The sequence below is a fragment of the Penicillium waksmanii genome, assembly GCF_028829765.1.
Source record: "Penicillium waksmanii strain IBT 27052 chromosome Unknown utg000004l:1.0-5674109.0:1.0-5678898.0, whole genome shotgun sequence".
Lineage (NCBI taxonomy): Eukaryota > Fungi > Ascomycota > Eurotiomycetes > Eurotiales > Aspergillaceae > Penicillium > Penicillium waksmanii.
In genome coordinates, this window is record NW_026643251.1 from 2098062 (window position 1) to 2110211 (window position 12150).

The window sequence follows — 12150 nt, forward strand, 5'->3', positions numbered from 1 at the left end:
TCTGCACGGTAGTGGCACAAATGCCATCTTTCAAACGAATCCACCATCTCCATCCTTTATATCGCCTCGTCAATGCTACGAGTTTCTACACCCAAGCACCGAGAATGTCTTTATCTACGAATACGAATCCTGTGCACCTGCAAATGCCAGGGTTCAATGTTGCTCTGAACGCAACGCCTGCGGTGAGTGAGATACGACCCGATCCGATCCGGATCCTATCCGGCCTGGTTCATTTTCATTTTTCGCTGAGCATGGACTTTTCTGTAAATCTAGATTATTCATCACTTTAGGATGGTTGGGGGGTTTCCTAATGGGTTGGATGAAGCTCATTTGGAGTATGGGAGGGTGAAGTGAGTTTTTGCTTGGTGAGAGGAAAGATGTTGATTGACATAAGAACTTTGGAAATTGAAGTTAACGGGGGAGGCTTTTTTTCTAGTTTTTTGAATGTTCATCGGGAAATCTTGATGATGCGCGTTATGAACTCGATTACTGATAAACCCGAATGGGATCGAAAGGTTTGGGCCATATTTATACTAATTTCATGGCTGTGCCTGGGCTGGCCTGGTATTACATTACATAGCTAATTCTCATCTGCAGGTCTTCGATCTCAACATCACATCAAAATGGCGAGACGAGATCACAGAAAGTGGCGAAGACATCACACCCCGGATGATAGACTGGGTAATCAAAGAATTACAATGGAAAGCCGGGATTTTCGACGAGACAGGCTACGTCCAGGTATTCGATACCGGCGTGGTAAAATCGGACGCCGTCATTTCGCAAGAATTACGCCAGGCGTTGAAAGATGCGTCGGTGCCTCTTAGCAATATCCCAGAAGACGAGAAGGATTACCACCCGGGCTCGGATAACAAAGTAGTTGATCTTGTCCACCCATCTCTTTTCCCCGTCATATATGGTCGAACGCGCGTCCTTCCGGACAGAACTATCGGACTCAATGACAGTATCGAGGCTATGGGATATGGTTCGATAGTGCCCCAGCCAACGGACGAGCAAATTCTTCAGTTCACTCCTCATCTGCCACGCGGGCTGCCGGTATTTAGCAAAAGTTTCCAGTGGTTACCCTGTGACGTGGAATTCACCGAGGAGGGATGTAAGATCGTCTCGTATATCAATAACCTGCATCCTGAAAAGCATAGAGACCTGTATGGTGTCATTGAGAAAATTATTTCCAAGACGATTCCGCTTTGGAACAAGAGTCTTGAACAGCAACTGCACAAGGGCAGAATTGATTATAAAGAGGTGGAATATGGTGAGCATTCAGAGCCGGAACCGCAGTACCCTGGTGAGCACTGGGATGAAGAGGCGCCAGAATGGGATACCTTTGATGAAGAGGCTTGGGGTGAAATTTGGGAAGGATGGGCTGCGAACCGTCCTATTTTACTTCCTGAACCGGGGGAGTTCAAGCCTAGGAAAAGCTCTCAGTGGGAGCGAGTTGATCTCCGGACCAATTTTCCCGGCCAAAGATTGCAAGTCATTGTCAAGATGGCTAATATTGAACTTACTCCCGACAACCCTGAGTACGAGGGAGGTAGCTGGCACATTGAAGGACAATTGGTAAATCACTCCCTCCAACCCCCCCCCCCCTCTCCCATGCTTCAAGTTTCTGCCAGTGATTCATATATGGGAAGACAAAGATCACCGCCCGGATAAGACTAACACATCGCAGAATGAACGAATCGCAGCCTCAGCAATATACTACTACGATAACGAAAACATAACACCCAGCAATCTCTCCTTCCGCCAACGCGCCAGCTGCGATTTCGAAGAACCAAGCTACGAACAAGACAGACACGAATTCATCCAAGCAGTCTACGGCTTCGACGAAGCAAATTCCCGAGGCGAGACAAATATCACGCAAGAACTCGGAGGCATAAAGTGCGACGAAGGCCGATTGATTACATTCCCCAATACCCTTCAGCATCGAGTATCGCCTTTTCAACTCGCAGATAAGTCCAAGTCGGGCCATCGGAAGATTCTCGCGCTTTTCTTGGTCGATCCGCATCGAAGGGTTATTTCTTCTGCGAATGTGCCACCGCAACGGGAGGATTGGTTCCCTTCGGAACGCAAGGAGCGGGGTCGTGACGATGGGGAACAAGTGGTACTGGATTCGGACGCTCCCCCGTGCCCAGGGCCGGGCCGGGGTGAGTTGATGTCGGTGGATGAGGCGAGGGAGCATAGGTTGGAGCTTATGGCGGAGCGGAGTTTGAGGTCTGCGGAACGAAATCAGAATTTTGAAATTGGGGAGTTTAATCTTTGTGAGCATTAGGATATCTAGTTATGGCTAGGGGTGTCTTTGGTGTTGACGATGGTTGTGTATCAAAATTGATGTTTAGAGGTGATAAATTGATAGAAATTTCAAGACGCGGGATGGCTATCTAGAAGTGTAGTCTTAGAAGCATCTTTCCCTCGTAACTAAGCTTGAATTTACCTAGCCGTAAACAATTACGCGGAGAAATATAGATTTATCCATTGCAAAGCCGCCATTTTTACTCACAACGGCTACTTCTGAAATCAATATGCCAAGATATTGAACTCGAGACAGAGCACAGATGAAGTAGAAATGAAGACTCATGCTTGTGCCTGTTTGAAGATCCCCATCTCTCGACGGATTGGGGATATCGATCGATCTTCATAAAGCCATCATGTTGATTTTGCAGGATCGACACGGGTGACATGCGATCGTGATTAATCGCACGATTTGATGTCGTCGCAAGACTACCCTTCTCGGCCCTGAAAACACGAACCTTTTATGATTCGACGAGATTTGGGACGAGTTCAAGGGACATCGTCCGAAGTATCGCCGGAGAATGGGAGCCTGAAAAGGGCTGAAGTCGTAACTCTGCCGAACCAAGTAAAGAACTTGAACTTGAAACAGAGCAGGCTTACTCAAGTCCAGCGCGGTTTCCGCTGATTGTAAGGTTCAAAGTACAACTCCTTATCACAAGTAGCTTCGCCATTATGCGCGCGTCTCAATTCTCGCTCCCTTTCCCGGACTCGTTTGTGGTATCTGCGTTTCTTGGCCTTGCCTCGTCGGAGGTAGATCCACTCCAAGGGTCGTGTGTACCAGGCGCTCATTTTGATGATAGGGTGTGGTGACCCGGTCTTCGTTTGTTGATTTTTGAGTTGGCCGATATTTTTTTTTTTTTTTTTAAAAAAAAGGGTGATAGGGACGGAGCGAGAATAATATAGTTGGCGCCCTCTCGGTCTTTTAGAAGGTTGAAGTTGAAGGTCTCGTGCCAACGGCTCAGCCTCGTGCTTTAAAAGAAGGCTTTTGGTAAGGCGCCCTGGGCCCCGCTGCTGGGCGTCGTGATGCTCTGGTTGGTTGGTTGCACAGCCCTGGGCGCTGCGGTAAGGCCATTTTTGGTTAGTTTACCAGGTGCTCGGCCCGCCAGGGCTGCTACCACCCAAGAACCAATCCGATATCGCCGTTTTTTAGAGTGGTGTAAGCGAGTTGACTGGCCCTACTAGTACAGACGATTTCGGTTCTCGAGCGTATGAGTTCGGTTTTATTGAAGAGCCATTATGCCCAGGTGGATGCTATTTTGCGAGTTCATTTCAAGTTGGAAATTGCAACCTTGGAATTATATTGTTCGCAATGTAGTTCAGCCCGTTGTTAGTATTCCAACCAAATCGGATCGGATCGGATGGTATCCCAGCGAAGGTATCGTTTCATTGTCTTTATTTTTCTATACCTCGCACTGGCAGGTGGTACAGCGGTGGAAAATTTTCGTCTCGGGGGCTTTCTATAGTACTGGTACCCTGACTAGAGCACCACAGGCTCATGATTAGCTTATTCTAAGAGAGAGAAAAATATGAAATTTCTAGTCTATGTAAGTACCCTAAGTGCTGGGCCGAAAATTTTGATAATACAAAAAAAACTCATGAACTTGGACGCGTGTATTTCCTTCGCATGCCAAAAAAGAATGTACTCTGAGTTTACATCGTGACAAACCACTTCCAATTATATCCTAAACATGCCCATCTCGCGCCAAGTAGGCACACAAAAGACATAGCAAGCATAGCGCCAATGAAAGCCACTAGATTCGACGGGCCAATGATCTTCAGGAGCTGACCACCGATGGGAATGGCCACGAGGGACCTAGGACAAAGGATTAGTAGATGTACCAATGCTAGAGATAACAAAACCAGACTTACCCGTGACTGATAACAAGATAGCAGTTTCCAAGCCAAAGCCCAACTTCCTCCGTTTTGCACATTTGGGCAATACAGACAGGAATTAGACAGAGGATAGCACCGGTTCCGAATCCCATAAGAACAACAAAAGTGTATAATACACCGACGTTATATCCGAATGGGTACCAAAGAGCGAATATAAAAACCGTCGTAAAAGCCATTATGACTGCCATTGTATTGAAACGTCCAAATCGATCACAGGCGAATCCTGAAAGCCCCCGACCAACAGCGGCTCCACTAAAGTTGCGCGTTAGCTAGATTTCAAACAGATAGAGTAGAAAAGTGTATACGTACGCATTGTAAACAGACATCAAGTATAAGCTTGTCTCCGTGTTAAATCCTTGCGCGATAGCATATGAGGGAACAAGGCCGAGAGACGCGACCAGGACAATCTGACCGACTTTAGGACCAATTAGTTCATGAATTTTGAAAAGGTGATAGGGGTAGAGGAACATACAAAATTGGGCCGCTGTGAACCAAACGAGTCTGGAATCGCGGAAAGAACGGAGATTCAATCCACCCTTTCGTGTCTTGGGAGGAAGTCTGGTCTTAATGCAAAGGTTGCCAATGGAAAGAAGCCCCATGAAGATGAACCCAATGATTCTCAGTGACCAGGCCCAACCAAGAGAGTCTAGAGTTGCTCTCAGAATCAAAGGAAAGACAATTCCACCGAGACTCGCTCCGACCATGGCAATACCAGTTGCCATGCCTCGGCGGCGATTGAACCAGTGCGACAAGACGACCATCGATGGAGTCGTGACTAAGGCACCACTCAATCCACCTAGACCTCCGAGGCAGAGCATGAACTGGTAGTATTCTTTACATGATCCCAATAGGAACATAGTCAGGGTGAAAAGCACAGATCCGACGAGCAGGATCCAGCGGGGACCGTATTTGTCAAACATTGGACCCACCTGCGCGGCCAGGACCATGTTGAGGTAAACGAAGACGGACGATATCCATCCAATTGTCCCCGGAGTGTAAGACTGAAGTTGGTTTTTCCCCCAATGGGATTGGAGAACACCAACCGAGGACTGCATTCCGAGGGAACAAAACAGAGTCACAAAGGCGCCGGCTACTACGAGCCATGCTCTAAGTCCACCTTCGGGGTAGACATCCTCAATCTCCTTGTTTGTTGAGTCAATGGTCTCTTTAGATGTTGTTACGATATATGATAGCCGATCTCTGCCTGCCACGTGTGGGCCATCTGGAATCTGCTGCTGTGGTGCCTTTTCAGACATGATCGTAAAAGAGAGTGTGTGATAAAAAGAGTGTATCGATATGAGAGAAATGAAAGAGAGTTGGAGAATAGAATTAGTGTTGAATAGCTCATTATTTCTATATTCAATGTAGTCTTTTGCCCCCTGGCTAAAAATCCCTAGAGGGTACGTGTGTTCGCAAGGTACGTGTGAGAGTACGTGTTCTCTACCCCCCCCAGCCACAGATCGAGTATGACAAGGGTTTAGATGGAGCAAGTGTACTCCGTGTATAACATACCCAAATGTGAGAATATGTGGATGCTTGGCGGATCAAACTTTGCCTTGCATTTCTGGTCGATCATGACATCACACACCGAGGGATGTTCCCGCCTGTCGGAATCTCTCCAAGAGATTTCATTGGCGCTGTAGCGACATGTTCCTGACGGGTTCATCCCTTGCGCGGAGTTCCGCCCACCCATCAGGAAAGATCAGCATTTCTTCGATAAGGCAATTATTGGGATGGTTTGATTTGAGAATATTATTCGTCTTTTGTTTGAAGAAAGCAAAGATCTGGTTTTCATGGCGTGATAATCTCTCCTTAAACATACATCTTCAGCGCAGACGAGCCTCAATGCCAAGAACTGCTAGTTTATCGGCTAACTTTCAGATCATAATGTTCTTGTCAAACTTTACACGCGTCACGTTTCAAGACCCTGAAACATAAAAATAGGAGTAATAGGAGTCCAAAAAAGGGTCATTTTGGTGAACGGCCATCAAAGGTACCAGTAGTACTAATAAGTTAGAGATCAACCGGGAGGTGATCCCGAGCAGATCAATTATGGACTTGCCACCCGCGTTCGATTGGATCAATTTTTAGAAACTCAGAGTCTGGACCCGTAGTAGGTATTATGACCTGGACAGTCACCTGCCCGGGCAGGCACTGGGAAGTACCTATTACCTAAGTGACAGAAAATATATTTTTGCCCAGGTGAGAGGTATCGGGCTGCATCGTACCAATCCTTTCGCCGGCAATCGGCAAAGTTGTCAAATTCGACTACTAGTATCCGATCGGGGCAAGCGCCGCTCCCAGAATTTGAAAATGACATGCTTCATTCCTTGGAACATATTCTAAGATAAGCAATTCCATCTTTCTTGGTCGGTGATTTTGCCAAGCCCGTCCGTATAGTTTTCAACGTAGGTGGCGTGCCCTCCTACGACCCCGACGTCATTTCGAGGAGTTCCGAAGTTCTACAATACCTACAGATCTAAGAGAATGCATATGCTAGGCGTTCAAGTTTCTTCTACATTCAGTGACATGTTTAATCTGCGTTGTCGAAACAAGGTTCTTTTTGCCCGTGTGATGGATAAGCGCGAGGCCCAAGCGGAACAGAAGCATCTATGGAACGGCCACTAAAATAAGCAACACGAATGGCAATTGGCGATTGAAATTCCTGGCAATGAATGCACGTTCCAACGAATAATATTGGGGCCAAACAATATATTAGTAAATTCCTAACTACATACGAGACTAGTGGCAATTTAGACACTTGGATCAGGTGAAGTCAAATCTTGTTTCAACTGCTAAAGGGATGGGCGGCGGGAAGGGCTGCGGAAAGGGCCGCATGAGATATCAAAGTGGCGCGAACGCATAAGCAAACCCTTTGCAGAATGATGAAGAATTAAGCAAGTGCTCAGTAGCTGATGAGCATCCAGATACAAAAGGTAGGGAATGAAAATAGAGTGGGTCTCGTAGATTGAGCTGAACAAACAGGTGATCTACCAACTAGCAAAATACTCCACCAGATTATGTGAGAAAAGGAGTCATTTGACTAATGATTTGACCCCTAATGAAGATTCAAACAACAAGGCAACAAGACTCGCTCACCCGAACACAGGAAGGCCCTTTTTTCACCTCGTTCGTCTCAGGGCAAGGGCGGAGTGGAGAAGATCGACTCCGCCTTCTAGGAAAAAGCTAGGGCCTGTCACAATAGTTTCCTTGGATGATCATCCGAGGGGTCGATCAGTACTTCGCATGCGTAATCGTCATTGAATTTCACGAGCATTGATCTGAAACAAATCTCAGAGCATGGTCAAGAGTCCTGTCAGCATTGACTGCTTGACAATCGCTCCACTTTTCACCGCCAAGATACTTGGGGTACGTATTCTCGCGAGCGATCTGGATTCCGGAACGGCAGACCACGTACGCACAACTGGGCCGAGAATGCAGGGAGTGCAGCGACTCACGTATGGGATATCTCTTGGCATAGATCCGGATCAAATAAATCGGAGTAAATCAACCTTTCTATAGCTCTAAACCATAAATTAAGAAGGTTTTTTGTTTAAATCTACAAGTTATTCTCTATTTATCCATCATCTTACTTCTCAAACCCCTGAGTCAAACCAACATCATGTTGCACGCAGCTCCTACCAGCGCTATCCACACAGATCACCCCAAGCCGGTGCAACCTCCAACCTCGAAAATGACTCCTCGGTTGTTGAACAAACTCGATACCATTCACCACATCGAGGATGCTCATGTCCTTCATCTTTCACGACAAGTCGAAGTCTTCATGCAATTGCTCCCTCGCGACAATATCAGCTTGCACCCCGTGGCTGCCGGTGGCGTCGTCTACCTCACCAAGGCCCATCTCGGCTCACAAATCAACTGCACTCTTGGCCTGGGCATGAAAGGCCTCGTCACTACTAACGATATTGAACAACTCGAAGCCTTACACACTACTGCGGACTTGACACCTTCCATCTTGCTTTGCCCATATGCAGACCAGAGTGCATTGCAAGCACTTGCCATGCGTAGCTATGTGCTCGACGGGTTCCTGAACATCTATGCACGCTCCCTACATGACATTCAAGTCGAAATTGACCCTTACATGAGCTTCTCCGAGGACCTTACATTTGGACCCGAAATGATCGTCAGCCGAGGCGCAGCAAACGAAGAAAACGGCTCAACATTTATTCACGCCTCAGTCGCTGGATTCAAAGACGATGGACGGTCAGTCGAGGTTCTCGAAAGCCTAGCGGAGTCAGCAGTGCTACGACGCGACACAATCTTATACTTTGCGAAGATCGATGGGCAAATTGCGGGATGTGGTGCCATGGCTTTGATGGAGACCCAGTATGGCAAGATCGCACATCTCTACATCGACAGCACGACCCCGAACTTCCGCGGGCGCGGTGTTCAACGGGCACTTATCCGGGCGAGACTAAATGACGCCAAATCGCTTGGTTACGACTTTTCCACCATTCACTGCCTACCGAGTATTGGCACCGGTCGCAATGCCGAGAAGGAAGGGTTCGGTCTTGCTTTCACCAAACCTATGATGACCAAGAAATTGGACTAAGGAGATATTCAAATCTTCATTCGGTTTAATTTCTCTTTCCGGATCATCCTCAGCCCCCTGCTTTTCTTTCTTCGCACATAGACACTTCTTCTCATTCTAGGCTACAGCGCTTTGCCTTAGATATTACTTTCTTTTCATACATTCTCATGGTTGCTCTTATTGAAGATTTTCGGCCTTCGGTGTTTTACAAAGTTTCGAGTTTCTTTGGCCTGACAGGGTGAATCTGGCACAAATATACATATGGCGTTGGAAACTTGTCGTTTAGAACAATATAATAGACTTCATTGATATTCTAAAACTTGTTCCGTTTCGCCTAATTAGGTACTTGTATCTTTTTTTCGTATATTTTGCTGGCTCCGGCACACCCCGAGTTAGATAATGACAGCCCCAAAGGTACTAGTAATCTTCGGGATAAACTAACCTTCGAACCTCAATATAGTCATTAATACTAGGCCCGGTAGGCTTTTGGGCAGTGCGAAGGGATAATGGAGAAACGGAGACCGCCCAAATCATATAGTTTTCGTAAGAGACCACCTATTTGTCTATTGGTTAGGATAACAGTAATTGAGCAAGAACCTTAGAATATTTGAGCAAGGCGCCCGGGCGCACATTTACTATACATCCATTCGCGTGCGTTGAAGATCTTAGACGAATACTACCTCGGGACATGGTTAAGTACTAGATAGATCCCACGGTTCTTAATAGGTCTGGTCACTTAGTAGTACTACCCCTAGATTTATTTCAAATACTACTAGGGATGTAGATATTTTATCAGAAAAAGAAATTCTTCATCGTCACTTTTTATTTCGCAAGGGCAATTTTCCGGATCCTCGGACAGGTAAGAAGAGTTGTTCCAATCTTGCGTGCTAAGTTGTCTAGGATACCTATAGCTCATCTTTCTGACGTAGAATTCGTCATGGATCTTAAATGATTACGAATTGCATCTGAAGCCTAATCTGCCTGAAAATTTAAGAATGTGATCCATTTCTGGCCTCTCAAGGTCGAAAAAGAAAGCGCTGAGCCGTGACTTTGGACAATATTACTAGTACTCCGATAACGGACTGTAGTATGTTGAGATTTTTGTCATGGTAGTATTAACTAGACGATGCCTATGTTGCCGAGAGCTACAAAATCTTCAAGTGCGTGCTATCCCCATAAGTGTCCCTGGTTAAATTATCCTTCAATTGTTAGCTTTACTTCGGTCTAGCCTTGTATGGTTGGGCTGTACCGGTGGGCCCATGGCGCTCGCCACAATCCGAGATCGGGACCCCAAACCATGAATTTGTGACCCACAGATGTTATCGCCGAAACTTCCTTCGGCTTTTGTCGTACACGTCTTATACAACGTTCCTTGCACCTCACCTCATTGGAGAAAATTCAGCTGGATTTTTCGATCTCATTAGGATGGGCGAATTTGTCGAAAACAGCGATCAGCCGACCGCGGTCGCGCTTCCAAACTCCGAGCAGTTTTATATGGACAACAATCAAGGCGAAAAATATTTGATTCAAGTATCTTGGCCGTTGAATTGGCGAGATGGTCCGGCTTCGGCTCGCAAACCCCTACCTATCATGTATGCCACTAGCGAAAACTCCAAGGGGCCAGGCTTACTTACCCCATCTCGCTAGGTATATGGTCGATGGGAACGTAACGTTTCTGACTGCAACCGAGTCTTCTTGGCGTCGCCAACTCTCGTCACGATACACTGGAGGAGGTCTCATTGTCGCCATTGGGTATCCGTTAACTAGAAAATTATATGATTTTCAACGACGGAACAGCGATTTGACCCCACCAACGAAGAATCCAATTCCTGGCCACGGAGGAGCCGATGGCTTTCTTGATTTTATTGATGGATGTGTTCGGCCCGCGGTCAAAGCGCGTTACCCGCAAATAACTGTCTCGCGAGAAGGTCTTTATGGCCATTCATACGGGGGCATTTTCGTGCTCCACGCCTTGTTCACGCGCCCCACTATGTTCGATAGCTACTTGGTTGCCAGCCCCTCGATTTGGTGGAATGATAGGTGCATAATGAGCGAGGCGAAAACATTCTTGGAGAACGAAATCACGCCAGTCAATATCGGCTCGCTACCATCGCTGGCTATTTTCTGGGGCTCCTTTGAACAAACTCCACCCCGATGGGATAATGAATCACTTGACGAATATGAGAAGAAAGTGCAGACAGCCTCCGATCAGAAGATGGCGGACAGCGCCTTCGGTCTTTCTGAGATGTTGAGAGGCTCAAAGGGGATACGAAGAGTCAAAGCAGAGGAAATTCCAAAGGAGGACCATATAAGTATTACTCCATGTTCAGTCAGTCGAAGTATCATAACCTTCTTCGAGGACTGGACATGGGAGGATTGCTAGATTCTCTTGGAAAAAATAAAGGCACCTTCGACATGCTCGTGAGAGCATTACACACACAATAGATTCTTCTGCACGAAATTTTAAATTTCATATAAGCGAGGAACATTGGCATTTGAAAACAGGAATTTCGACATGCCCAGTCGTGGAAGAGAATACGGAAATGATCGGGCGCCAGTCTAGTTTGAGAGGAGATCGACTGGACCCAAATGTCTAGCGATTGGTCTGAGTACTCAGCTTCAAACTTTAATACCAAACTTCACTGCGATATGGGGGCTTTAAATATGGGCCAAGTCGGGCTTTTCCAGACACAGTTAAAGCAAGGTCATGCGTCGGACATAATCGGATTAGCGTCGCAGCATCTTGGAGCTGGCCTAAATCAATCCGCTCAATCAATCTAATCAGATCCTGATTGTGGCTGATACAGCATGTATTGTTCGGTATGGCATTTGAAAATATTCACAAAATTGGAAACACCTTCGCTTCTCGCCTTGGCGGTCCTCCATTGAAATTATAGATGGAATAGTCTAGAGTTCCTTGCCTTATGATGTTGTATCTTAGACTACACCTATTATTTACCTTCCTCAGGCCCAATTCCTTTGTTTATACATAGTTGATAAAATCGTCTCGGGATGAATCTTCATTCAAAAATTTATTCTCTCATTTGTTCACTGTCAAATCAACGGGGCGATTGGATATTGAATGAAATTACCAGGCAAGATGTGCAGGATGTTGGATACCCCCCCCCCCCCCCAGTTACCACCCACGAGGCCGGCCGGGCCAGGCTCCGAGTCCCAAGTGGCCGCCAAAAGTTGTACGAGGTCTCTTCATTGGCCAGCAGTACTTTACCCTTGCAATATGGCAAAATGGGGTCTTGGTAAGAAATACGAAGGAATGGGCTTGGCCTTGTGATTCCGGATGGCGCTAGTTCTTCACTTAGGATAAGTGATCCATACGAGATATTTTGACGCTCAAGATAATACTTGCCAAGTTAATCCGTGCCCAGGTGCTAGCTGAT

At 46.6% G+C, this 12150-nt stretch overlaps 5 protein-coding genes across 5 annotated transcripts; 3 read left to right on the plus strand and 2 right to left on the minus strand.

Moving 5' to 3' along the window:
* Positions 1 to 467: 467 nt before the first annotated feature.
* On the plus strand, positions 468 to 2287 carry N7481_003589 (DUF4246 domain-containing protein; the record flags this gene model as incomplete). The annotated part of the gene is made up of 3 exons (XM_057262808.1): positions 468 to 515; positions 598 to 1575; positions 1622 to 2287. 3 exons carry the CDS (start codon positions 468 to 470, stop codon positions 2285 to 2287), a joined length of 1692 nt encoding a protein of 563 aa, XP_057124469.1.
* Positions 2288 to 2907: 620 nt separating this feature from the next.
* Positions 2908 to 3096, minus strand: N7481_003590 (uncharacterized protein; the record flags this gene model as incomplete). The annotated part of the gene is made up of 1 exon (XM_057262809.1): positions 2908 to 3096. The coding sequence occupies one exon, from the start codon at positions 3094 to 3096 to the stop codon at positions 2908 to 2910; it is 189 nt and encodes a 62-aa protein (XP_057124470.1).
* An 861-nt stretch (positions 3097 to 3957) lies between these two features.
* Positions 3958 to 5456, minus strand: N7481_003591 (uncharacterized protein; the record flags this gene model as incomplete). Its single annotated transcript, XM_057262810.1, has 4 exons — positions 3958 to 4120; positions 4177 to 4452; positions 4510 to 4615; positions 4673 to 5456. The coding sequence occupies 4 exons, from the start codon at positions 5454 to 5456 to the stop codon at positions 3958 to 3960; spliced, it is 1329 nt and encodes a 442-aa protein (XP_057124471.1).
* Positions 5457 to 7822: 2366 nt separating this feature from the next.
* N7481_003592 (GNAT family N-acetyltransferase) lies at positions 7823 to 8773 on the plus strand (the record flags this gene model as incomplete). The annotated part of the gene is made up of 1 exon (XM_057262811.1): positions 7823 to 8773. The coding sequence occupies one exon, from the start codon at positions 7823 to 7825 to the stop codon at positions 8771 to 8773; it is 951 nt and encodes a 316-aa protein (XP_057124472.1).
* Positions 8774 to 10403: 1630 nt separating this feature from the next.
* N7481_003593 (alpha/beta hydrolase) lies at positions 10404 to 11135 on the plus strand (the record flags this gene model as incomplete). The annotated part of the gene is made up of 1 exon (XM_057262812.1): positions 10404 to 11135. The coding sequence occupies one exon, from the start codon at positions 10404 to 10406 to the stop codon at positions 11133 to 11135; it is 732 nt and encodes a 243-aa protein (XP_057124473.1).
* Between the last annotated feature and the right edge of the window lie 1015 nt (positions 11136 to 12150).